Source organism: Schistocerca gregaria, chromosome 5 (genome assembly GCF_023897955.1).
Source record: "Schistocerca gregaria isolate iqSchGreg1 chromosome 5, iqSchGreg1.2, whole genome shotgun sequence".
Taxonomy (NCBI): Eukaryota; Metazoa; Arthropoda; class Insecta; order Orthoptera; family Acrididae; genus Schistocerca; species Schistocerca gregaria.
In genome coordinates, this window is record NC_064924.1 from 413,633,251 (window position 1) to 413,659,257 (window position 26,007).

The following is a 26,007-nucleotide window of genomic DNA, read 5'->3' on the forward strand; positions in this document are numbered from 1 at the left end:
TCTCACAATTGCACCATCTCGGCTGTGTAAATGTATTCTGCATCCCTAATGTGTCTTCATGTATGTACCACTGATATCTTGTGAGCCATAGATGAAGGCAACAGGCAGATTCCACTCTCCTGGGTTTCCAGAAAGCATTTGACACATTACCATGCTGCAGACAGTTAAAGGTCCAAGCATATGGAGTGGGTCCTCAGATATGTGTATAAGCGGCTCAAAGACTTCGTACTCATAAGTAATAGCAACTGTTAAATTATCCTGTATGAAGAATATTCATTGAGACAATGGTATCCAAGAGTGCCCCAAGGAAATGTGATAGAACCACTCTCGTTCTCTTTATAAATAAACAGTGTGGCTAGTGTGAGCTGCATTCTGTGATTGCTGATCACGACGCTGTAGTCTACAGGAAAGTGTCACATTTGAGTGACTTTAGGAGGATACAGGATGCCTTGGATGGAATTTCTATTTCGTGTGATGAATGACAATTTGCTCTAAATGTGAGAAAGTGTAACCTAATGCAGACGAGTAGAAAAACGATCATGTAACATTCAGATACAGTTCTCATGTTGCACTGCTCGATACAGTCATGTCGACATGAAAAGTTTGAGGTACGTAAGGTCGATTGTGGGGCACCGTCTGTCGGCTTGTGGCGTATGTACGAGGGTGGTTTGATAAGTTCTCGGAGTCACCACGAGAGGTCAGCGCTAGCGCAACGAGTTGTTCACGTGATATTCAGAGACTGTTGCCTGTAAGCACTTGCCACGTCAGTGCTCTGGATGAGGGCTGTGGCGGTGATGTGGCTCTTTCGTTGTTCCCGCGTAGTGATTTGCGAAGATGGAAGGAATTGAGGTTCGAGCAGTGATTAAGTACTTCGTAAAGAAAGGTATGAAAGCAAAGTACATTCATACCGATTTCGAGAATACACTAGGAGGGGGGGGGGAGCTCTGCTCCTTCATATTCAACTGGACAAATGAATTTAAATTTGGTCGGGTGATCCGCGTAGTGGTCGGGGAAGATGTGTCACTATTCCAGAAGTCATTGCAAAAGTGGACAAAATGGTCACGGAGGGTTGCCGATTGAAAATGCATGAAATTTCTCATGTTTGCCAGGTGTCATCGGAAAGCGTATATCACACTTTAACTGGAACGCGTATATCACACTTTAACTGAAGAATTAGAAATGAAAAAAAAAATCTGCAAGGCGGGTGCTGCGACTCTTGACGCTGTATCAAAAACGCATGAGAATGGACATATCGGTACAATGTTGTGCTCGTTTTAGGAGAAACGAACCAAGATTTTTGCGCCGGTTTGTGATATCAGATGAAACTTGGATGCACTACTATAGCCCAGAGACAAAACAACAGTCAAAGCCGTGGAAACATGCTGATTCTCCGCCATCAAAGAAAGCAAAGAGAACTCCTTCGGTGGGAAAGGTCGCGCCATTATTGTTCTTTCTGGGTTGCGAAGGGGATTCTGTTTGTTGATTATCTCCTCAATGTGCAAACAATTACTGGAGAATACTATGTTAACCTCATGGACAAATTGCAAGATATGTGAAAAGAGGCCAGGTTTAGCAAGGAAGAAAATCATCTTCCATCAAGACAATGCGCGCGCGTACTCATGTGCCGTCGCCATGGCAAAATTACACGAGCTAAGGTATGAATTGTTGTCACACCCGCCTTATTCACCTGATATGGCTCCGTCAGACTCCCATCTCTTCCCAAAACTGAAAATTCTTCTTGGTGGACGAAGATTCGCTTCAAACGAAGAACTGAAAGCCAGAGTTGAGAACTATTTTACAGGCCTGGAAGAAAGTCATTTTCGAGGTGGAATCAAGGCACTGGATCATGATTGGACCAAGTGCATTATTCTACAAGGAGACAATAAAGTTTCAGTGCTGTAAGTACTGTTCCGAGAACTTTTCAAAACATCTCGTATGTAGATGCAGAAGAAAGATTCTTCTCTAACGATTCACGGAACAACGGCGAAAGGAGCACAGGAAGAAGGATTCGGGTTCCGGTGCCGTCGACGACGACGACGAGTGAAGTGTTGATAGTGTGGTACAGACGGGTTACTGACCTGTGGGTGGAGGTCCTCGTAGTAGGCGAAGGAGCCGAAGCCGGCGAGCGCCATAGACATGAGCGTGGAGGAGGCGAGCAGCAGCGGCAGGCGGCCCGCCGTGTCGATGAGCAGGCCGCTGAGCAGCGACGCCAGCAGCTGCACCAGCGCCACGGCCACCGCGCCCCCGTGCGGGTCCATGCCGCCCAGCGTCTGCCGCAGGATCGGCACCGCGTAGAAGCTGAACGCGTGCGCGCCCGAGAACCTCTGCAACACGCCAACAGGCCGTTGTAGAGTTCCGATCCATAAAACACCGTTTTGATCTCATTCATGTACTTCTCTGCCTTCAGAACTTCCGAAATCCCTTAGGCTGTGGTTGAATCATTTTCTCCGCTATATTCATTCTCCCGGGAATGTTAGTCCTGCAAGGTATGCAAGAGAATGTCTGAGCAGTGTGTAATGTACGAGGCATGTCCAGGATCCTATTCTGTATCTTTCCACCAGAGTGCCGATCGTTTCGGTACTCAAGAGCACCGAACGGTCTAGTACTCGAATTAGAGTCTCTGCGTTATTCAGTATGCATTTCGGCAGCAATACCGTTCGGGTCTAGAGAACCGAAGCGCTGTTGTCGGTTCTTGTCGCGCAAGCCAATCAAAAGCAAGCGGCACTGCAGCGCGCGCACAGCGCCACGAACACAAAGCAGTTAGCAGACGACACAGGCGCGCTGTTCTAGAATTGCGTTTACGTTGCCATAACGCATGACGCCGCATTCCATCTAGCTGACGTGCCCCAGCCGGCCGGATTGGTCGAGCTGTTCTAGGCGCTACAGCCTCGAACCGCGCAGCCGCTACGGTCGCAGATTCGAATCCTGCCTCGCGCATGGATGTGTGTGATGTCCTTAGGTTAGTTAGATTTAAGTAGTTTTAAGTTGTAGGGGACTGATGACCTCAGAAGTTAAGTCCCATAATGCTCAGAGCCATTTTTTTGACATGCCCGCCTTCATCGCCCTTGCCTCCTCCTTTACAGTATCAGGCGCAGTATATCCATTTACATGATTCTCAGCTGAAATGCATAAAAAATTTACAGTTTCACTGACTGCATGTTTTCATGCATGCATAATAACGATAGTATTTGACTGTATTCTGCAGATTGCCGTAAATGCCGCATTATGTCAATTTATCCTCTTTCACACTGACAACGTGTTTTGGATTTTACGTTTCGGAAAATTAGTTAGGAATAGTGTGTAGTACCACACTGTACTAATATATCTATAAAATACCTGAAAAATTGATTCTGAGAGTTTCAAAGGATAGTAAGAGAAACAGAATGTGGTTATAACTCGCTACTAGAGATCCAAATGATAATGTCGCCCCACTTCCCTATATGATGCGTCAACGATTCGGGTCTTAAAAACAAAATTGAGAAAAAAAAACGCGTTTTCGAGAGCCACTGCAGTTCGTCGAAGTTTATAACATGCATCTCATGAATGAAAATGTTTCGTATACGGACTGAAACCGACCATCGTCTAAAGAATTCATATTGTGATCAAAGACTGAAATAAAAAAAAACATTCGAGAAACTTGTATTTAAAACAAGGAGAGAGGAGGGGGAAAAGGAGATGAACAGAGGGGTGGGAGGAAATAGGCATAGAAAATGGGAAGGAGCAGATGAATCGAGAAGATAGTCAAAGAGAGGGGGGAGGAGAAGATGAACAGGGCATGGAGGGAGGAGGTGATAAACTGAGAAGGGCGGACATGATGAAATGGAGAGGGAGGGAGGGAGGGAGAAGAAGATAGACACAGCGGGTGGCGATTACGATGTACATCCCATTCACCCACATACCAGAAACTTGTGTTTTCTCTTTTCTTTCTGTTAACTGAGACTGGGCTACAGTGGCCAGGTACAACTAGTATGATATAAACAAATTTAATCTGCAAAAATAAATCCAAAGAATGGGACTTTTTTTAATCTTATGGGACTTAACTGCTAAGGTCATCAGTCCGTAAGCTTATACACTACTTAACCTAAATTATCCTAAGGACAAAAACACACACACACTCATTCCCGAGGGAGGACTCGAACCTCCGCCGAGGCCAGCCGCACAGTCAATGACTGCAGCGCCCTAGACCGCTCGGCTAGTCCCGAGCGGAATGGGACTTGAGGGTGTCCCGTTGTACTCATGTAGGCACGCGTGACAGAAAAGTACGGACGATCCCAAAAAAAAAAAAAAAAAAAAAAAATCTGGACTGATGGTAATTCTACCGTTAGTGGTTTGTGTCCAACGATTGGAAGCGGACGGGTAGTACCGGGACGGTTGATAGTGTGGGCTCACCTGGAAGAGCATGAGGCCGCACGTGGTGAGCGTGGGGCGCAGCAGCCCCGGCGGCGGCGGGCAGCGCTTGAGCGCGCCGAGGCGGCCTCCGGCGCGGCCGGCGTCGGCCGGGTCTCCGCGGCGCGCCAGCACGTTGCCGCGCAGCGTGGCGAGCTCGCGGCGCACGTCGGCGCCCGGGCCGCGCAGCCAGCGCAGCGCCGCCAGCGCCTCGGCGTCGCGGCCCGCCACCACCAGGAAGCTGGGCGTCTCGGGCACGCAGAGCGCCGCCGCGAACAGCAGCAGCGGCGCCGCCGCCACCACGGCCGCCAGCTGCCGCCAGTCCAGGTACGCGCCCACCGCGAAGCTCGTCAGCGTGCCCGCGTGGCCCACCGTCTTCTGCAGCGCGCTCAGGCACCCGCGGATGTCCGGCACCGAGATCTCGCTGATGTACACCTGTCCGTGCGCGCACACACAAACACACGATTCAGTGCGGCTCACTGCCACTGGAACCATCCTCTGTAGAGCAGATGAACATCAGTAAAGCAAAAATACTAAGCCTAAACAACCGCTTACATTAGGAAACCTGTCTATAGAAATTGATGAATACTTCTGCCGTGGCCACAAGATTAAACTGCGGAAAAACAATTAAAAAGGCGAAATTGATGTGATGTTTAAAGCTTTCCCGGCGTACTGATTGTTCCATAAAAACACGGGAGAACTGCCGGATGCCACGATATCTCGCTGCAGAGTCTTCTGGCCACCTTCAGGTGAGTGCCACTGTAGTAGTACTGGCGATTACCCGCTCAGCCTGCGGAGCTCAGCGCGTACTCGTCAGTACTACTGCAGTGGCACTCACCTGAAGATGGCCAGAAAACTCAGCGCCGAAATATCGTGGCAGGACGTTACTGAAATCCGGCAGTTCTTCCGTGTTTCTATGGCACAAAAGGAGAAATTACTCGCAGAATAGGACGACGCTGGGCAACACCCCAAAACCCAAGATGCATCCTTACAAGCATGTATGTCCGAAATGATATGAAGGCTAGGGTCTGTAAAGCCAATGACCATGCCGTAGTGGTAATACCAGTTCCACCTAGATCGCCGAAGTTAAGTGTTTCTGGTGTTGGCTAGCACTTGGAGGGGTGATCGTACGGGTCAGCCGAGCACTGTGAGGCCAACAGTGTAACTACTTGATCGAGACAACTGACAAAAGCCGGGAGTGTGATTGACCACATGTCCCTCTGAATCTGCATCCATTCCGTGTCGTCAGTGTGCTGAGGATGACACCGTGGTCGTTCAGTACTGTTGGGCCTTCAAGGCCTGTGTAAGGTCTATGATATATGCATACTACCTGTTACAGCCTACAATATGGAAATGATGACTCTGAGGCAGTGTACACAACAAGCCATGGAGCTGATAGATGCTAGAAGTCATCCTAAGGGATAATATTCGATTATAGGACAGTAGGACAACCAACGTAACAGACGTCTTAGAGCGAATTTCAACACGGAAAAGACAGTGGGACGCTTACGTAGGTCAATTAGAGCTGGATGAAAAAGTGGTTCAAATGGCTCTAATCACTATGGGACTTAACATCTGAGGTCATCAGTCCCCTGGACTTAGAATTACTTAAACCTAACTAACCTCTGACCTAAGGACATCTCACACATCCATGCCCGAGGCAGGATTCGAACCGGCGACCGTAACAGACGCGCGGATCGTGACTGGAGCGCCTAGAACCGCTCGGCCACAGCGGTCGGCAGAGCTGAACCTGTAGAATAGTTCAGTGGAGATCTTGGGACTTGAAGGAAGCACTGGGAGACCGCAAACATGATAACTTGAAGCTTGTGGATAGAACACGATGGTACCAGGTGGCTCAAGAACGAAAACAATGGAAACTTGTGGAAGAGGCTTATATCCAGCAGTGGACTGAGGTAGGATGATGATGATTATGATGATGGTGATGAAGGAGAAGGAGCTGTGGCGTCTCGCAGTTCAACTTATCATCTGAAGATGGCGGCCAATTCTAACACCAAAATATCACGTCAACGTAAGTTTAAGATTAGGTTCAAACACGGGTAGGGGTAATAGTAAAAAGTGGTAGAAAATATGACGAGCATGTCAAGTCTGTAACAGGGAAAAGATAATCTAAGACAGATTTTTTGGAACAAGTCTCGGAAATAGGTGTGCTTATGTAAAGGAAATCCGATTCCAGGCGCCGATTATATAATATTGCTGTCGCGTTAGGAATCTTTATCAAGTATTGCCAACAGGCATCGAAGGAAATCAGACGAGTTGTTGTCATCGTAATAGGTCACTATCACCCATTTTAACGTGTAACTCAGATGCGCGGCAGACGTAAATGGAAAGTTTGGAACAAAGGTCACGCGAAACTCTGGTGTATTCTTTGAGAGAATCAGTATTCCAGAGGTTGTGCGACAATCCTGCTATACTGGTTGATACTGGTACGAAGTACTTCCGCCATACTTTGTACAACGGTTTGCGAAAGGCAACAGCATACCACCTCCAAGAGGACCAGACCTAGCAAAACGCTGGCGCTGTTGTGTTTATACCAATTTTTGAGTTGACGACGACTTTTCTTTTTGCACAGACATCAATTTTAGATGACTCCTCTCTCTCCTTCCAGCAATTACACAATTGGTCTCAGGTGTCATTTTCACTGAGCGCACAGCTAGGTCTTGTTTGTTGACAGAGAGTAAGCGCCCTTTGTATCAAAACAATTACTGGGTCCAATATAGGACACACATAATAGACTTGTAAATCGCAAGCACTATTAACACAAATCTTAAAATTCTACAATAAATAGAAAATATTGAGTCCTAAAATACATAAAAACTATACTCCGTTTTCTCGGTACCTTAACCCACCTCTCTCCGCACCATTGCATCTCTTCGATTTTGCTTGCATATTGTGTCTTTTTGTTAGTTTGCTTTGTTGCCAACAACATTGATTAACGGCAAGAGTACGAATTCTGGACTCAGCCCTTCTACTTCCAAACCGTGGAAACACCGAACGACAACACATTCAGGCCAGAATTGCTTGTGAAACTCGATGATATAGAAACACTCGAAAACGTTAAGGTAAACGACTCTCTAACGTTGTATATTCAGCTGGTCTGTTCAAAAATGGTTCAAATGGATCTGAGCACTATGGGACTTAACATCTGAGGTCATCAGTCCCCTAGACTTAGAACTACTTAAACCTAACTAACTATGGACATCACACACATCCATGCCCGAGGCAGGATTCGAACCTGCGACCGTAGTCACAAGTCATTGGCAACTAGCATTCACCTCCAAAAGACCGACTTCATGTTATTGAGAACTTTCTCTTTATTCTTCCATTACCAGCACCGATTCTTTGTGTAATAGTTGTATCGGTACATCAATAAATCATCAGCAGTTATAATGGTACAGCAAGTTTCGATTGTCTTGAACTGTTGTTTGCAGCCAAATGTATATCGGAAGCCGATAATCTCGTTGATCGTCATCATATTATTTAAATGTTCGGAAATTTGGCGTCGCATCCCATATATTTAGTATTTAATGATATGCTTCTAGCATGAATGTTGAGCAGAATCTGGCAACCTGGTGCTTTTAAAAACTATAATTGTCTTTTTATTTTGTTGCTATAAGTTGGAGGGTACCAGCCGTCTTAAGCCACAAGACAGAATGAGCATCAGCGCGATAGCGGCAGCAATTTAAAGAGAACCAGCAAGCAAAACAGCAAGTGAGAGCAAGTACTGAATATGTATGTCGCCTCAGGTGCGCGTTCCCTTTACACACAGACCAACAGCGGGAGGCAACCAAGCCGTAGCAATGCTGAGCGGAACTTCAAAGCCGCTTTGGCACGGTGCGCCATTCTACAGAGTAGTAGAAACAAAAGGCCCAGCACAGATTCCTACGGGCCGTCTACTATTGGATTCTTCAACACTGGTTACTAGCACGTCTGCAGGAATGATGTGTGTTGTTTTGACTTTTTACGTCACAACAGCCTCGAAAAAATTCTGTGACTATCTTCACAAACGAATCGATGATGGTTTACAGGCTGAATCGAATCACGATTGTGAAGGATGCCTCATACACCATCGCAAACGATTACCAGCCGCACAGGATTAGCCTAGCGGTCTAAGGCGCTGTGCGGCTGGTCCTGGCCGAGGTTTGAGTCCTCCCTCGGGCATGGGTGTGTGTGTTTGTCCTTAGGGTAATTTAGGTTAAGTAGTGTGTAAGCTTAGGGACTGATGACCTTAGCAGTTGAGTCCCATAACATTGCACATACATCTGAACATCTGATTACCTCTACGGAGGCAGCCAAAATTGTTCTTATATATATTTGTTAAAGGATTCCTATTCCGCAGCGGTAATACCACGCGCTTCTTCCACTTCCATTTGTTTTTGAATAACTTCTCCCGCTATGAATTCGTACTTTCAGATCTGTGTTCATTTCTCTGATTTTAATTTTTTTCGGAGGACTCCAACTTTCTCTCTCTCTCTCTCTCTCTCTCTCTCTCTCTCTTTTTTTTTTTTTTTTTTTTTTTTTTTTTTTTTTTTTTTTTTTAAAGTCTCGCGGGTTGCGAGGTCTTTAGAGACATTTAACTACATCTGTTCTATAAGCCTGCGCCGAAGAGGTATATAGTTGCATTATCAAGGAACCATCGAAACATACCTGTCAGTTGCATTCGCGTATATACGAAATAACGATGGCAGTAGTAATGTTTTACTTTGGCGTTTTGATTCACGATTTTATCGTTTCACGAGGGCTCTTTACAACTCGTTTGTCAGTACTACTTGACAAATATCTGAAACAGTTTAGTTAGGTGTATTTCACCTTAGAAAATGCGCTACACTTCGTTACAAATTCTAATGAATAATTCAACTTAAGGTGCGCTCTTACTTCAAATCTGGATTGTACTCTTGATCTTAGATATTTAATTGTGATCTATAAATAATATACGAAATTAAGCAGCTTCAAAACTAAAAGAAAACTGAAATTAGTAATTTTTTTTAAATAAAAATAGTTGAATTAACCAAATCAAATATTAATTGACAGTATTGAATTTTGAGATCATGTCCTTGAAGAAAAAGAAAATTTGTTCTTATTAGTGGCAAATTGAGCTCAGCATGTTATCTGCGTCGACTCATACCGTTGCATGGTTAATTTTCACGGTGGATATGGGGTTAGCAGAATTCTAGATACATGCAATTGATAGCAATTAAGTGATGGCGGATGTAATTAGAAGTTATCGTAACTGTGTACCCAGGACACTGAATTTATTTTACAGACCTTACTAAAGATGCCAGGGATGATATTTTTACAGTAGGATAAAGTGCCCGTCACCTCGGAAGACGGCCCCGTTTTAAATAGTTCTGAGCGTCCGCCACTACCAACGTCCAGCAGCGAACAAGATCCCTTGTTCTTTGGGATGCCTTGTCGTACACAGCGCTAGACAGCGATAAACGATAAGCAAATCAAACATCATCTCCACATTTAGACATGCAGAAGCGTCTTTCGGCATGGCGTGACTTCACCCGTTGCCGCGCCAACGAGTAGGATCGTGTGCGGACAGAAGCGAAATTTGTGACTGGGCTCAGGATTTATTGGTAAGGAGGACGCAGCATGTTACCTTGCAGGGAGAGTCAGCCATAGAAGTAGAAGTAACTCCAGGTGTTTCCCATAAAGTCCAGTGGGGCTCTGGTTGTTCAAGAAATGGCTCTGAGCACTATGGGACTTTACATCTGAGGTCATCAGTCCCCTAGAACTTAGAACTACTTAAAGCTAACTAACCTAAGGCCATCACACACATCCATGCCCGAGGCAGGATTCGAACCTGCGACCGTAGCGGTCGCGCGGTTCCGGACTAAAGCGCCTAGAACCGCTTGGCCACCGCGGCCGGCTTCTGGTTGTTCACATTGTGTATTAATCACGTGGTAGACGACATTTTAGTAAGGCCAGATTTTTTTTTGCAGAGGATGCAGTTATCTATAACGAAGTATTGTGTGAAAAAACAGCGGCACAGATATGAAATGAAATATTGATAAGATTTCATAGTGGCGCAAACTTACTTCGAATGCACGGAAAAGTATAACTTTACACTTCATAAAACAATACACGACTACAATGCCAACAAGTCACAGTTGGAATCGTTCAACTCACAGAAATGAGTAGGCGTAAGAACGTGTAGTTAAATGAATGTGAAGGATTACGCTAGCTTTGTTGTAGGTAAAGCTGGTGACAGACTTCGAATACAGACAGACTTAGAATACTGGGAAAATGAAGTTACACTAGAAAGGAGACTGCTTACAGAACATTCGTCCGACCTGTACTATATTGTTGCTGATGTGAATGGAGCCCTTACCAAAAGCGACTAACAGAAGATGAAGTTTTATAAAGCCGGTCAGGACGAATGGTTGCCGGTTCGTTTGATTCGGCGTCGCCGACATGCTGACAAAAAAAATTGAAAAAATCAAATATTTTGTGAAATTATTTGTTTAAAGGAGAGAAATTGTGCTCGGAATCATGCACAGCAAATGAGGCGCGTCAAATCTGTCTGTAATCGGAGGGAAATTTCAGTATATGTTGTAATTTGATATTTATTTTTTCGACGTGAAAGAAAGAACTCGTCAATTTCTTCACGAATGTAACTGCTGTGCGCAAAATAGCTAGGCGCTGAAAAGATGACTTTTCTGACAGTTCATTCACATACGTAGCAGCTATATATATCCCATTTGCCCATCTGCCTGTCTTTATTTGGCTGCGAAAATTCGGACAAAAATCCATTTTGAAATTTGGTTTCATTCCGTTCAAACTTAGAGTAAAAAGACTGAATGAAATGAGCGTAATTTCTGTTGAATCGCACCATGGTCCAGGGCTCTGAAATGGTCGGCGTTAGCATTAGAAAATTGCAGCGAAATGCAGGAAGATCTGCAGCGGATAGGCACTTGTTGCAGGGAGTGGCAACTGACGCGTAACACAGACAAATGTAATGAATTGCCAATACATAGAAAGTAGGATCCTTTATTGTATGATTATATGATAGCGGAACAAACACTGGTTATTTGTGTGAAATATCTGGGAGTAATCGTAGGGCACAATTTGAAGTGGAACGATCATATAAAATTAATTGTTGGTAAGGTGGATGCGGGGTTGAGATTCATTGGGAGAGTCCATAGAAAATGTGGTCCATCAACAAAGGAGCTGGCTTACAAAACACTCGTTCGACCTATACTTGAGCATTGCTCGTCAGTGTGGGATCCATACCAGGTCGGGTTGACAGAGGAGATAGAGAAGATCCAAAGAAGAGCGGCGCGTTTCGTCACAGGGTTATTTGGGCGGCGCGTTTCGTCACAGGGTTATTTGGTAAGCGTGATAGCGTTACGGAGATGTTTAGCAAATTCAAGTGGCAGACTCTGCAAGAGAGGCGCTCTGCATCGCGGTGTAGCTTGCTGTCCAGGTTTCGAGAGGGTGCGTTTCTGGATGAGGTATCGAATATATTGCTTCCCCCTACTTATACCTCCCGAGGAGATCACGAATGTAAAATTAGAGAGATTCGAGAGCGCGCACGGAGGCTTTCAGACAGTCGTTCTTCCCTCGAACCATACACGTGTGGGACAGGAAAGGGAGGTAATGACAGTGGCACGTGCCCTGCGCCACACACCGTTGGGGGGCTTGAAGAGTATAAATGTAGATGTAGAACTGCTTCGGGAGCCCTAATGAGCGCGGTCAGAAGCCGTGCCGGCGACGCACCTGGGTGACGACGAGCACGATGGCGTAGCAGAAGCCGCCGAAGAAGGCGGTGGCAAACATCATCTCGACGGAAGTGGCAAAGACGGTGGCGACCCAGCAGGCGGAGAGCGGCAGCGCCGTGGCGAGGAGGAGGCGGCGCCGGCCGAAGCGCATCGCGAGCCCGCCGAGCAGGCCGCCGCACAGCGCGCCCAGCAGCGACAGCGACGCCACCCACGACGTCTGCTGCGCCGACACGGGGAACAGCGCGCCCTGCTGCTCCAGCGACGCGATCGCCGGAGAGCTGTAGCCCTTGCCCAGGCCCGCCGCGAACGGCCCCAGCGACACCGCCAGCGCCGCCAGCACCTGTCACCAACACAAACATCACGTTCTATAGCAGTTCGCTCTTATATACTCTGGAGCACCAAAGAAACTGGTGTAGGCATGCATAATCAAATACAGAGATATCGAGTGTCTGGCGCAGTTGTCGGATCGGGCACTGTTGGTACAATGGCAGGTTATCAAGATTTAAATGAGTTTAAACGTGGTGTTATAGTCGGCGCACGAGCGATGGGGCACAGTTCTCCGAGGTAGCGATGAAGTGGGGATTTTTCCCGGACGACCATTTCACGAGTGTACAGTGAATATCAGTAATCCGGTAAAACATCAAATCACCGACATCGCTGCGGTTGGGAAAAAATCCTGCAAGAAGAGAATCGTGCAACGTAACATAAGTGAAACTCTTCCGCAAATTGCTTCAGATTTAAATTTACTTGAAAATGTGAATTCTTTGTTTTACACTAGGTTTATTTTGAAAAAAAGTTGCTTACGAAGATGTGGGTTATTAAGATGAAAACAAAAATTTTGTTTCCGACAGAATGCACTTGTATTTGTTCTACACATTTTAAATCCCAAATTATATATGAAATGAATGAGAAAAGCTGGCTAACAATGTTGTGCCTTGTATTTTAGATTTTCCTAGTCACCTGCAATAATATCCTTACACGTTTCGATGTATCACGATTATTTTGTTTTTACTACACTTGCGTGTTGCCTCCCTACGGTGCTCTGTATGGGTGGACTGGCCTGATGTCTCAACACCTCAGCTGGGCATGTGAAGACGGCAGCCAGCTGAAACGCCGAAATATCACGTCAATTTAATTTCAGGATCGGGTTGTAAACCTGGCAGACATACCATATTTGGGGGTATGAGCTACGGGAACCTTTTTTTTTTGGTCAGCCTTTCACTCGACGGAGGTATCAAGTTGATTTTTTTGGAATTTTGTCAATATTTAACTCGCCAGAAGTATCAAGTTGAAAGCATCTATCTCTTAAAAGAATCACATGAAAACTGAAATTAACACATGATAGAAAGCTATCTGGACTTTCTAAGCGTGTCGGAAATATGTTTGCAATTTTAATTAGCACCGGAGTTACGTTTTTACTTCAAATTTACGAAATTTTCGCGTTCGGCTAAGTTAGCTACCGCTTTGAGCGGCAGAAATGACAACAAAGTGGGAGGCGGCGTTGCCCATTCGAGTACTGGTGGTCGGAGCAGTCCAGTCCGCTAGCTATGAAATGGCAACTAATTCGGACTAGCCTAAAGTGACCCGCAGTGCAATATGAGTGCCAGTAAAGGCGGCCGCTCACGTAACTGCAAGCACGATAAGCAAGCATGATCAAGCACATCGCGCATACGTGCTCGATCGTCTGTAGGATAATTTATGGAAAGCATTCCGAATATTCTGCCACAATTCTTTCCAGATGCCTTATTGTTTTCGTAAGACCTCCGGTTCCAATCGTCGCCCCGTCATGGAGATTTAGATTCTCCGTGTTTTCCGTAGATGACTTAAGGGTAATGCCGAGATGTTTCCTTTGAAAGTGCGCGGTCCATGTCCTTCTCCGTTCTTCGGTCCATGCCCTTCTCCGTCCTTCCCCCATATCGGAGGCTGTGCCGTATTGGTAATTGACAGTGGACGAGACCTTAGAGCCTGAACTTCCTCCCTTCTTGGCTGATTGTTCTTCACCTGGCCGACATACTTCATTTGGTGTGTAGTGATTTGTTCAGACAGAATCGACACGTGGTACTATTAAAGGGCAGGAGCGCGCCCGTGCTGCAGCGCTAGGTCGCGCTTTAGCCGGCACCTGCTCCGGCCTGTGCTGACGCCGGCGGCGCGGCGCAGCGGGCGGGATTACCATAATGACGTCGGCCGCGGCAGCGGGATTAAGGCGGCTCTGCGCGCGCGCGCCACCACCTGCCGCCGTCGCGCGTTCCGTTTGCAGACTCTTGCTATACGCCCGTCGCCTCTGCTGAGGTTTTCTCTTCCCACGGCTTTGTTTACCGGCCCTGCTGTCGTGCTCGTTAAATAATTCTTGTAGACTAATATCGACAGATTTATGCTTATTCGATACGTTCATGATACGTCCAGTGCGGCTGCTGTTTTGACCGCAACCTGTTACGATCAGGATACAGCCAGTACATGAGCAGGGTACACCATCCAAAGTGCACAGCGCTAATCTATTTGGTTGGTGCATAACTTCGTACCATTTTTGTTTTGCATGTTGGTATTCCGGTTGCTATAGATTTATATATCGATTGTCATTTTTTCTCGTATGAAGCAGTGACAGCAGTGAGTCTCCACGTTAGGGAAGACCTCTGGGTTTTTGACGAACATCGGTTAAACGCATTTATCCACAGTGATCCACGACAGGTTACTCGAGAGTTGGAAAATGAGATAAAAGTCCTCATTCCACCATAGTGCGATATTTATATGCTGTGGAGAAGATTCAAAAATTGGGTGTATGGTTACCGCATAGTCTAAGCCAAAATCACAAATATCACCGGGTGGTGGTCATACGTTCTTCTCTGCTTGCTCGTCGTCAGTTAGCTCGTGAACAGCAATGATCATTTCTATCCTGTATCGTGATGGTTAACGAGAAATGATGTCTTTATGCTGAAAGAAAGGGAATGTTGAGCCACACAAAGCAGCAACTAACCGTACAAAGATGTGCGTACATCCACAAAAGATAATGTTATGCATCGGGTGGAACAGCGGCGGTGCAGTGTACTGAAAGTTACTTCCCCAAGGTTTAACCACTACTGTTGACATTCATTGTCAACAGTTGAGACGTCTTGCAGACGCAGTCCAAGAAAGACGACCAGGGAGATTGCGTGAAGTGATGCTATTCCACGATAATGAACGCCTGCATTCTGGACTGAAAGGAAACACTACGTTGGGGTTGGGTTGGGGAGTCATTCCGCTCCTACCATGTTCACCTGATCTTGCACCCTCAGTTTTTCGCGCCATTTCTGCTCTTTTTCGAACAACCTTCAAGGAAATTTTGCGGATGGAAATGCGCTCCGAACATGGCTTCGCAAATTCTTCGCCATAAAACCACTTGATTTCTTTACGGAATCATAAAGTTGCCCCAACGTTGGCAGACTGATGTAACTAATGAAGGAGAACAAATTATTGACGATGATCATTTGGAGGAATCTGCAGTCTCACAGTTGATGACTGTAATGTATATCCCTCTAGAGCTAGTTGGATCATAGTGTTGTTATAACGCAACCGTTTTCCCAAGTGACATGCTTCATTTTCAAAAGGGCGTTAAACGTCAGATCATCATAAACTAGTGACAAACGCGTAACGTTGATTTTATTGTTAACCCCCACTTACACAGTTTGTTCAATATCAGCTACGGAGACGTGGATGAGATGCTGTACAGCACCAGATTTGCACCTAGCGGCCAAAAATGGAGCAAATTTTTTTCCAGCGTAAATCGATTTACACATTAGAATATCTACCGAGTTTTGCTGCCATACAATAATTACAGCCAATACTGGACTTCCGTGAGCAGCTGCACTTTAATTATAACCATATCTGAGAACTGCCAAGCAGCCATAGTCCACGTTAAACTGTAGATCCGCCGATAGGTAACGACCTATTTCGTAGTTGACATCTTGTCTGTGGAAACCATGTTTTACCTAGTTTTATATTAAATTCTTACTACTACTGACGAACTGCACGTTGGAGAACTGGCTGTGAAGAAGTGTATACTGTTTTAGTGTTATTTGTAGTACCATTGCAGGCATTATTTATAGTGTTACATTTAACTAATTTTTATATTGTCGCACCTTACTTCCTTTACCTAACTTAGACCTCTTCTTTCGATCGCATTTTTTCCGTTTTTCTTTCTGTAGTTGACAGGGTGAGGACGGGACAAGATACAACGTAGAAGTGTGTCGTATCCTGGAAAGTGTAGGCAGCTGGAGATAAATTTTGATGGCCACCACGAATGAGGACAGAGAGGGGAAAAGGGGGGAACGCGGATTGTGAACCAGCGAGGGTGGCAAATAAAGTATACATATATATATAGAGGATAAGGCGGTGCGCAAGGGGGGCGGAGGGAGCGGAGAGATCAAGCTGGCCATCAGGCGGAGATAAAGTGGAGCAGGGACCGCCGCAGATACGGCCTGCATCCGGCCGCGACAGCGGGAGGGGCGGTGAGGGAGGGAGGCGGTGGTGGGCGGCCCTGGTGTGGGGACGGAGGATTTCATTACGGGCTCCGTATCTCGCGCTGGCATGCGGGTCGCGTCGCCTCCAGGGGCTGCCTCAGACACACGCACTGGCTTGTTTTCGCTGCCGCTGATTTCACCAGCGCGCACAACCTGACTCCGCAGTATGTCTACATCTACATATTTTCCGCCAGTCACCGTCCTGTAAGCGGCGGAGAATACTTCTGGTATCCTTCCCCATCCCGCCCCCGCCTTTCCCTTTTCATTTTCTCGAATTGTCTCGTTGTGTTAATTCCGTGGATGGCAGTAATATATTGATCGGTTCTTCCCAGAACATGCTTCTGCGGAAACGCAGTAGTAAATATCCCGTGATACCCAACACCTCTCTTGTAGCGTCTGTCGCTAAAGTTTGTTGAGCATCTGTGACGCTCTCGCGACAGTTAAGCAATCGCGTGATGAAACGCTCCGCTCTTCTTTGGATCTTGTGTGTCCCTTCTATTACAACCTGTAAGGGTCCCAGGTTGGCGAAGAAACTCAAAAATTGGAGGAACGAGCTCCTTGTAAGGCGCTTCTTTTGTGGATGAAATACGCTGTCTTAGGATTCTTCCTATGAATCTCAGCATGGCATCTGCTTTTCCCACTATTTGTTTTATGTGGTCATTCTACAAAGGTCTTTCTCGATACTTATTCCTAAACATTTTACGGTAGTTTCCAGAGGCTTGGCGCCACTTGTGTAATTGACTGTCATGTTGATTTCTTCACCTATTTATGCGTACTAACATTTATTTACATTCAGGGTTAACTGCCACTCATCAGTCCTCCGCAGTTCTTCCAGAAAATCGCTACAGTCTTCTGGCGTTGCTACCTTCTTACAGAAAACCGCATCATAATCTCCGAGCAGCCTCTTGGAGCTCGCTACATAATCCGCCAGATCATTTATACATATTGCAAACAATAACGTTCTATCACACTTTCATGGGCTGTTCCTGAAATTGTTTTTACGCCGCCTATCGAGATTGTGCCGTTAAGAGCGTTATGTTAGGCCCGCGAGAGAACAGAAATATGGTTACACCGTTCAAACAAATTAAGCATCTCGATTTGTGTAGAACAGATTTGAATTTGGCGTTAGCTGACGATTTAGAATTTCCGACCCATTGCTCTGACACACCTACCAAACAAGACACACAATTAGAGGTCTGTGCGAGCAAGAGAAACTCTATCCGGAAGTCTTTTATCGCTTCATCTATCCATGAACCCCTCACTCGCCGTTTCGGGTTCCCGCAGCAAACTGGGCTTGATGTGCGCCCACACTGAAAGAATGGATCATTGGTCGTCGCACCTTTTATATATACAGGGTGTATCTGAATGAATGTAGAAGGTGAGAGGGCTCGTGGAGTGGTTCATAAGCACATTTCACATAGCAACTCGTGTCCGCATCCCATAGCGCACGGCGCCAGGCATGGTTGAACAGCGCCGCCGCCAAGAGGGTAGGCACACAACATGCCACTCGAACTGCCATAATAGCAGGTCTGCAGAGCAACGATTCGCATGTATTTGTGTGACATCAAGGTAAAATAGACGTTGGCTCGAAGTTTTATGACATTTATTTGAAAACGCTTAGTCAACAAAGTTGCGGATATGCCAGGCGGGACAACACTTGTGTTTGTTAGTGTAGAGCGGACAGGAAATGGAGCGCTATTCTTGGGAAGAAAGGGCAGACATAAAATATGCTTAGGGACGGTAGACAGAAATGCTCACCCAGCCCCACGTTCGTACGTCCAGCGGTTTCCAAATTGTCGAGTGCCAAACCCACGCACATTTACTGCCATCCACCGTTGCCTACGAGAGACAGGTTCACTTGATGTACGTTTTCCACTGACACGTTCTCGTAATGACACATGTGCATTTAAGGTCTACGTCAAACCCTGGTGTGTTCATTTTGTTACAGGTGCAAAGGCCTCGCGCTCTCCTTCGTCAAAGCACAGTGGGTACACCAGGTCTTGAAGAGGAGGCGTTAGTACTGCTGGAAAACACACTCTCAACAAGCTCGCAGCGTGTTGCACGGGAATTGGGCGCAAGCCATTTAACAATTTGGCGTCTGTGTCATCATGATGATTTGCTCAACTAGCACCTTCAGAGCGTTCACGTCCTTAATATAAGACGATTTTCCAAATCAAATTGAATTCTGCCAGCAATTTTTGCAAATATGTGCTATTCAACCGTGTACTTTTTACGGAGGAGGTATCCTTTACAAGAGAGTGTATATTCAACAGCCACCATCTAGAGGTATGGGCACGGGAAAATCCGCAAGCCGCCTTTGTTCGTGGTCACCAACAATATTTGGGTCGGCTTGATACGCAAAAATCTGTTCGGTCCATACGTGTTCCCCCGGCGGCTGAACGCAAACAGATACGTAACCTTTTTACGAGAATCTGTGCCAGAGTTGTTGGAACATGTCCCGCTCTACATGCGACAGCGAATGTGGTACCAAAACGATGATGACCTGCACACTTCTCACATGCAGTGCAAACGCTTTTGGATGAAACCTTTGGTAAGAAATGGATAGGGCGCAGTGGACCGGTGGCATGGCCTGCAGTTCTCCCGACTTGGCGCCCATTGACATGTTCTTCTGCGGCCACCTCAAATCTATTGTCTACCGTGCATTATGGCAGCCTCCGATGCAATTTCCACTTTACCAGGAGTGTTTGAAAGAGTGTGACAGTCACTCGAGTGCCCTCAAGCAGGACGGCGTAATTTCGAGCACTTTTTGTAACTCTTTTTAAATAAAGGTCATAAAACTGTACCTTGATACAAAAAATACAATGAAAACGTTGCCCTGCAGACCTGCTACCATGACGTCTCGAATGGAATTTTGTGTGCCTGCCCTCTTGCCGGGGCGCGACGCTGTTCAACGGCGCCTAGCGCCGTATGCGGATATGGGTTGCCATATGAAAAAAGATTGTTACTACCCATTCTGCCACCCATCTCATTTTCTACATTCATTTCAGATACACCGTGTGTGTATCAGTAATTACGACACGAAGAAACGTAGTAAGTAAATGAGAGGCTTTAATTTATCAATTGTTACAGATTTTTTTCAATTACTGATACCACTGATTTTTCCGCAGACTATTTCCTCCACATTATGAAGTCAGATTAAGTCATTACAATTTGTCACGTGCTGCACACTGTCAGAATTGTGTCGTCTATGAAATATGCGGCACTTTAGAAAGCACAACATATTCCGCCTGAACTGTCATTAAATGCATTTATTCACGATTCTGATTTCGGCGTATTATGCCATTCTAAAGTGGCAGCTCACCAGGAAATGTGTTTGTGTGCTCTTAAAAGGAAGTGCTTTGAAGATTTCTCAGTGTAAAATTCTTTGCTGTTCCTCGGTGTAATATTCGTTCGAAACACACACACAAGTGCGTGCGTTTTTTATAATAATAGTAATAATTGTTATCATCATCGCCATTGATTATTCCCATTTAAGAGGGCGTGTGAACTTGAACCAATCTCAGCTTTCTTCCTTTTCCTCTTTTGTTTTCTTTCCAAATCCTCTTCATTAATTCATTGCGTTTTTTCGTTCTTTCTTCTGTCCATTTTTCACCTTTAGTTTTTTTTCTTCGAACTTGTTCAATTTTCGTGTTTTCTGTAAATCCGTTTTCTGAGAATTTTAAACGTTCGGGTCGTCTTGTGTTTCTATTATCCAAGTAGCCTTAATTTACTTGCATGTCTTTTCCGTCGCTGTTCTCGAGACAGAACTAGGATCAGAGGACCTAGAAAAGAACTCTATAAAAACAAAACATTATCACAAATTAATTTAGGAAAAGACGGCTTCAGTTCTGCGGACACTTATGCAGGATGAATGAAAACCGCACAACTGTAGCCGTCTTTTCCTGAACTAATTTGTGATAATGTTTTGTTTTTATAGAGTTCTTTTCTAGGTCGTCTGATCCTAGTTCTGTCTCGAGAAAAGCGACGAAATAGACCGTCGCCAAGCGAGTTTGATAATCTTCGAATATATATATATATATATATATATATATATATATATATATATATATATATTCAGTAGTTTTCGGCATATAAATTGATAAATATGAATTTGTTTCTGGGAAAGGAAAATTTCAGCCGTTCAATTAAAGTCAAAGACAGATTTTTTACTTGCTTAGGGATACTACAGAGCTCTATGTTATGTATTATACTCGAGTTTCTGATTTGTTACGTGTTGTCTGTAAAAGATTCAGAGAGATGTGGGAGGAGATGCAAAAAGGATAGTCTATCGCATCGGAGCGCTGTTGTAACTGCTTACAGACAGTGTAATCTTCTGATCTTAAGCGCCTGACGGCAAGTAATTTAAAGCAGACCATGACGACTTCGAGGCCGATGGGTCGTAATTCGTGCGCCGACATAACTGTCATTGTGACCGCGTTATAGTGACGCATATTGTGGTGTGGACGAAGCAGCTATATCGGTTTCCTCTCCCGCCGAGGACCAGCGCACAGACTTCGCGGCAGACGATGCTGCCAAATTAATTGGCCGGCGGCTGGTGGCAGCGTAGACGCGCAGCCGTCAGGCGCCGCTGCGCCAGGCGGCGCTCTAATTGGACGGAATTAAACGCAGCACTCCGCCCCACGCCGCACAACTGCTCCCACCTTGCGTCGCACCCGCGGGGACCTAGCTTCTACTGCCGCCTGTTGCAGACCGTCGTCCCTCTGCGCCGAGCGAGCCGTCGCCGCGTTTCAGTTACCGGCAGCAGTGCCATTCAGATGCAACTCAGGCCACGCTTAGTTAACCGTGCTGTGTCTGTTGTGTAATTCGTGCACGCAAGACGGGTGGCGCTCAACATTTTCATAGCATCTATTTGTTTAACTGAGCACTCCCCTATGACAGCTTTGGGTTGTTAATATCAGAGTGCAGTTGTTGTTAAAACTTTTTTATTAACTCGTGTTAGCGACCTAAAGCGCTCATGAGGACATTCTCAGTTATTCATGCAATGCTCCCAGGCCTCCTGAGGGACTTTGTCACAAATTTAAGTATACCAGTAAACTTCCTTGAAGAATCAAATTCCTAAGTATAAAATAGTTTCAAACGTCTAATAGTATTATTACAGATGAGTTAATGTGTTCAATACATGACGTTAAGATTGTAAGCGAGGAATAATTTAGCAAAAGGTTTGACATTTTGTTTAAAGTTATTTTGAGGTCACGCTCTCAGTATCAAAGACTTGAATGGTGTATTCTGGGTAATTTGCGTTCCGTTTTAAGCAAAAGCTAGTTGTTCGCTATCTGAATGTCTATGACCTCGTATCTCCTAAACTGTGTCTCGTACCGTGATGTAATTTTGAAAATACATTCAAACTATTGTGAATACTGTCTGCAAAAAGTGTTGGGAATACAGTCCAGTAAAGAAGAAACAATACTGAAGTGTTATTGCACGAACAGCGAATATGTAGTAAGCAATGAACATTTTTCTTATCATTTTGTGGGTTGGGGGGGGGGGGGGGGGGGATATCAGCGAGAACAAGTTTCGTAAAGGTTTGAAAATACATGTAAAGTCTATTGGAAGTCGCCAAGTACTCTCGTTGTAAAATACTGAATGACTATAGTCCGGATAATTTACATGTCTGATATATACGTATATTTTTTAACTTTAACACTCGTCTTTATTACATTAAACCGTTAACATATGTAGATTATAAAATAATTTTAAATTTGTCACTGCGGTTGGTAGGTTGATTCGGGGGAGGGGACTAGACAGGTCATCGGTTCCATCGCATTAGGGGAAGACGGGGAAGGAAGTCGACTGTGCCCTTTCAAAGGAACCATTCTGGCATTTTGCCACAAGCTATTTAGAAAAATCATGAAAACCAAGGTCAGGGTGGCGTGACGCGGGTTTGAACCGTCGCCTTCTAGAATGCGAGTCCGGTGTGCTAACCACTGCACCACCTCTCTCGGTTTTAAATTCGATCAATAATTATGTGAAATATATTAATTTAAATTTTTGTTGCTTCTGTAAGTCGTTAAGTATGTATCCTGCAATTAGGATCGTGTTAGCCATTTACTAATGTAGCTGGTTAGCAGTGTAAGGTGGCCCAGTCAATAAGCGTTAAAACTCTAAATTCAGAGGCCTGGTATGCAATGCTCAGTCGATCTCAGGATATTTTTTTGTCTCCTGTCGCTTCATTTACTCTGACAATTATTTCTTAACATAGAAAATGCCAACTGCACCCCCATTCGAAGCAGATCTAAAACTGCCGGTCGGATTGTGTTCAGACATTGAAAGGAATGCCATACCATGTCCAACAAAAACACGCCTAGGAAACCACTGCAGTACCAACCTTCATGCTGAGAGCTCTGCTTATTTATGTAAAATATGAGGGCCTACAGGTTTTGATCAAAATATTATAGTCCAATACCTTCGGTTGTTTGCCAAATTTCTGTGACCGAGGAAGCTAGCGCAGTGGTAAGTCAGTAGACTCGCATTCGGGAGGACGGCAATTCAAATGTCCTTCGAGGATAACTTAAAACAAATAACAGGATTAGTTCTAAACTTACTTCTTTATTTCCAGTGTTGGTGAGACCGAGTATCTGAGCGAAGTAAGTCATGTCAAACTACCTGGTTCCATTACGTGGCTTCGCTCATTTCGTCGTCAACGATTTACTCATTACTGTCATCTGCTCCAAACACATACGACACAACACTCGTACTACACAAAGGACAGATGCCAATACATGTGACGAAAGAACACCATCCATGGTAGTTAATATCAGATATACAGTAATAACGTGGATGAATATAGTAAATACATCGTACAGAGTATTTTGTGATTTGATTTCTGTAGAATCTCTGCAAGTGTGTGGCGGTTTACTTCCAGAAGCTGTGTTTTTTCATCATATATGTCTGGACGAGGTCGTCGTTACGTTTCCATGTTTCGATTACATGGACTACGCCCTGCCCTTCTGGAGGATGTATGAGAACAATACATGTCAAATGCTGTATGGTGGTCTAGCTGGCGTAACTCACCAAGAAGCCTGGAGATGCATGCGTCCTTTACTTCTCCAAGCATTGCACGGGAATAAACTAGTGATTCACTCTCCTGTACAAAGTTGCAGCGTCGACGTCGCTTTCCCACCAAAAGCCAGCGTCGGCAAAAAATGCTTATATTTCTTACGCGGACGCGGCATCTTCGTTCGTTTTACCGCCCTGACGTATGTTTTGTGTGTGAATTTCTCTTTGATTTTAAAACGTCTATCAAAATGCAATAATATGCAGAGGCGAAAGACTTTTTTTCTGTATTGTTCATGTTCCAATTCTTGTTGTACAATCTTTTCACGGAAAAAAATTCGCTGAAGTAAATTCTCATGTGTTTTTGTATATGAAAGACCGCAGTGAAAAATGCTCAAAACGTACTGAATCATATATTTGCCCAAGTTCAAATAGAGCCGTATTGTACTGACAGCCAAGGTGTTCTGAAATGAGATATAAGGGTAAACATTGTTGAGCATGCAGTACTCTGTGTGGCATCGTAATGAATTCAACACATGTAAACCTTTGTGCATTCCTTGTTCGTCTTGGTTTCGAACACGGTCGGGTTAATGTTTTTAAGTTTTGGCTTGTATTTCTTCGTTTCATCTATGTAATATTTTGTAAGTTAATGAGTGTGTGTAGTCTATTTTTTTCTCTTCCTTTTATCTGTGAACGCCTACAAGTTGTTTACAGTGTTTCAATATAGTTTGTTGTATACTGCTTCCTGTTTTAAGTATACCTCTGCCGCGTCCGTATTTATTTCGTTCCATCAGTTAACTCTTCGTCGTCTATTTGGCTTCGACGTATTTAGCGATTCCTTGAGATGTTCTCTCTTATCGCATTTTTTTGTGTCCAGGAAAGCACATACATATTTCTTAATTGTGATTGTTAAATTTTTTTGCAGCGTGATCGTAATTTTTATTCGTCCCGATTATCTAGGTCGCAAAGAGTTTTCTCAATTTTTTTTTTTAAATTACCATGTTTCAGATTCCTGTAATGGATGTTTCTTGCTTTATGAGGTGCAGTCATTTGCACTTTACTGAGTGAATTACTGTGTTTCGATACTAAGGTCAGTGTGGAGTGTGTCTTTCATTTTGTACCATTATATCTTTCACGAGTTATTTGTAATCCCTCCTCTTCACCAATTTCATGAAGCGTCTCGATCTGCAGGGTGGAAAAGCGGAACCTGATAATAAGCACAGAGCCAAATTTAAAATTTTCCAGGTAACCAAAGCTCCCAAATGCACTGTTGCGGAGCGATGGCCATCAGGAAGTTTACCGATATTATCAGCGTATACCTGACGCAAACTGTTTATTAACGACTTTCGTAATGTTATGACAGCGTTCACTGAGACAGCTTGTATTATAATCAGTTCCGTATTTATCTAACGCTTCACCGAAGACGATTTCACTGTAGAGTGTTCTACCTTTCGGAATTAAATGAACAGAATATTTTAGCGGTTTTAATGGATTTGCTAACTTTCACTGTTACCCTCCCCCCCCCCCCCTACCACCACTCCCACCTTTGTTTTCATTAAGAAATCTGTTTAAGTTCTCTTTGCATAACGTCCTCGATATTATTTGAGACGTTCACTCGTACAGATTACTCTTGAACTGGGACTGAGGGGGGGGGGGGGGGGGATATAATCTTTGCCCTTGAAATACCAACTGTCCTGAAATTTATATTGTAACTGTCCCGAGATTTATGTTGAGCCGTTTTGTGGCGCCCAAATCCGATATGAAGGCGACCGGTACGGTATTTTAATCCCAGTCCTCGCGAGTTACAAAAGACGGCGATTTCACAGGTGCACTTCTTGGAGCGGTGTGAGAAGACGAGATGCCGGGGTGTCCTCACGTTGTGGACCTGCAGTGCGCGCACCCTGCTGGTGAGGTTAGGAGGTGGGGGATGTGGGGAAGGGGGGGGGGGAGGTCCTGCCCGTTGGACGCGCCGAAAATCGATGCGTGGGCGGCTGGATGCGGCCGCCAGACCGCAGGCCGCGACGCTACACGCTGCGCTGCACGCGGCCCGTAATGGCCGGCCTTGCTCGCCGTGGGCCCGACCCGCTCTCCTGCGTCCGCAGCGGGTCGACGTCGGTTGCAGAGTGCGGGTGTCCCACCTCCTACAGCTGTGGGGACGCCGCATTGTCAGTTACCACGGAGGGTTATTTAGCACGGTCCACCAAGTAGTTTAATGGCATTTCAGTATTGGTAGAGGATGTCCTTCTGCGTTCGTTCCACAGGAAGCATGTACGACGTGATAGGATCTGGATATTGGTCCCAATAATTCAACTATAATAATTCATGTTATTTCAGTGTCGAAAGGAGATGTTATTGTGCGTTTCGTGCCG

At 45.2% G+C, this 26,007-nt stretch overlaps 2 protein-coding genes across 6 annotated transcripts in view; one reads left to right on the forward strand and one right to left on the reverse strand.

Annotated features, from left to right (window-relative positions):
• LOC126272269 (mediator of RNA polymerase II transcription subunit 20) overlaps window positions 1-26,007 on the forward strand; it is a 526,313-nt gene that overhangs the window by 26,243 nt on the left and 474,063 nt on the right. The gene's annotated exons all lie outside the window — the stretch shown is intronic.
• LOC126272268 (facilitated trehalose transporter Tret1-2 homolog) overlaps window positions 1-26,007 on the reverse strand; it is a 342,290-nt gene that overhangs the window by 5,182 nt on the left and 311,101 nt on the right. For all 4 annotated transcript variants that reach the window (XM_049975007.1, XM_049975010.1, XM_049975008.1 and 1 more), the window contains exons 3-5: window positions 12,130-12,471; window positions 4,390-4,821; window positions 2,079-2,324 (exon numbers count right to left, since the gene is read on the reverse strand). In XM_049975007.1, coding sequence (XP_049830964.1) covers window positions 2,079-2,324; window positions 4,390-4,821; window positions 12,130-12,471 — 1,020 coding nt within the window. The remainder of the gene's footprint in view (window positions 1-2,078; window positions 2,325-4,389; window positions 4,822-12,129; window positions 12,472-26,007) is intronic.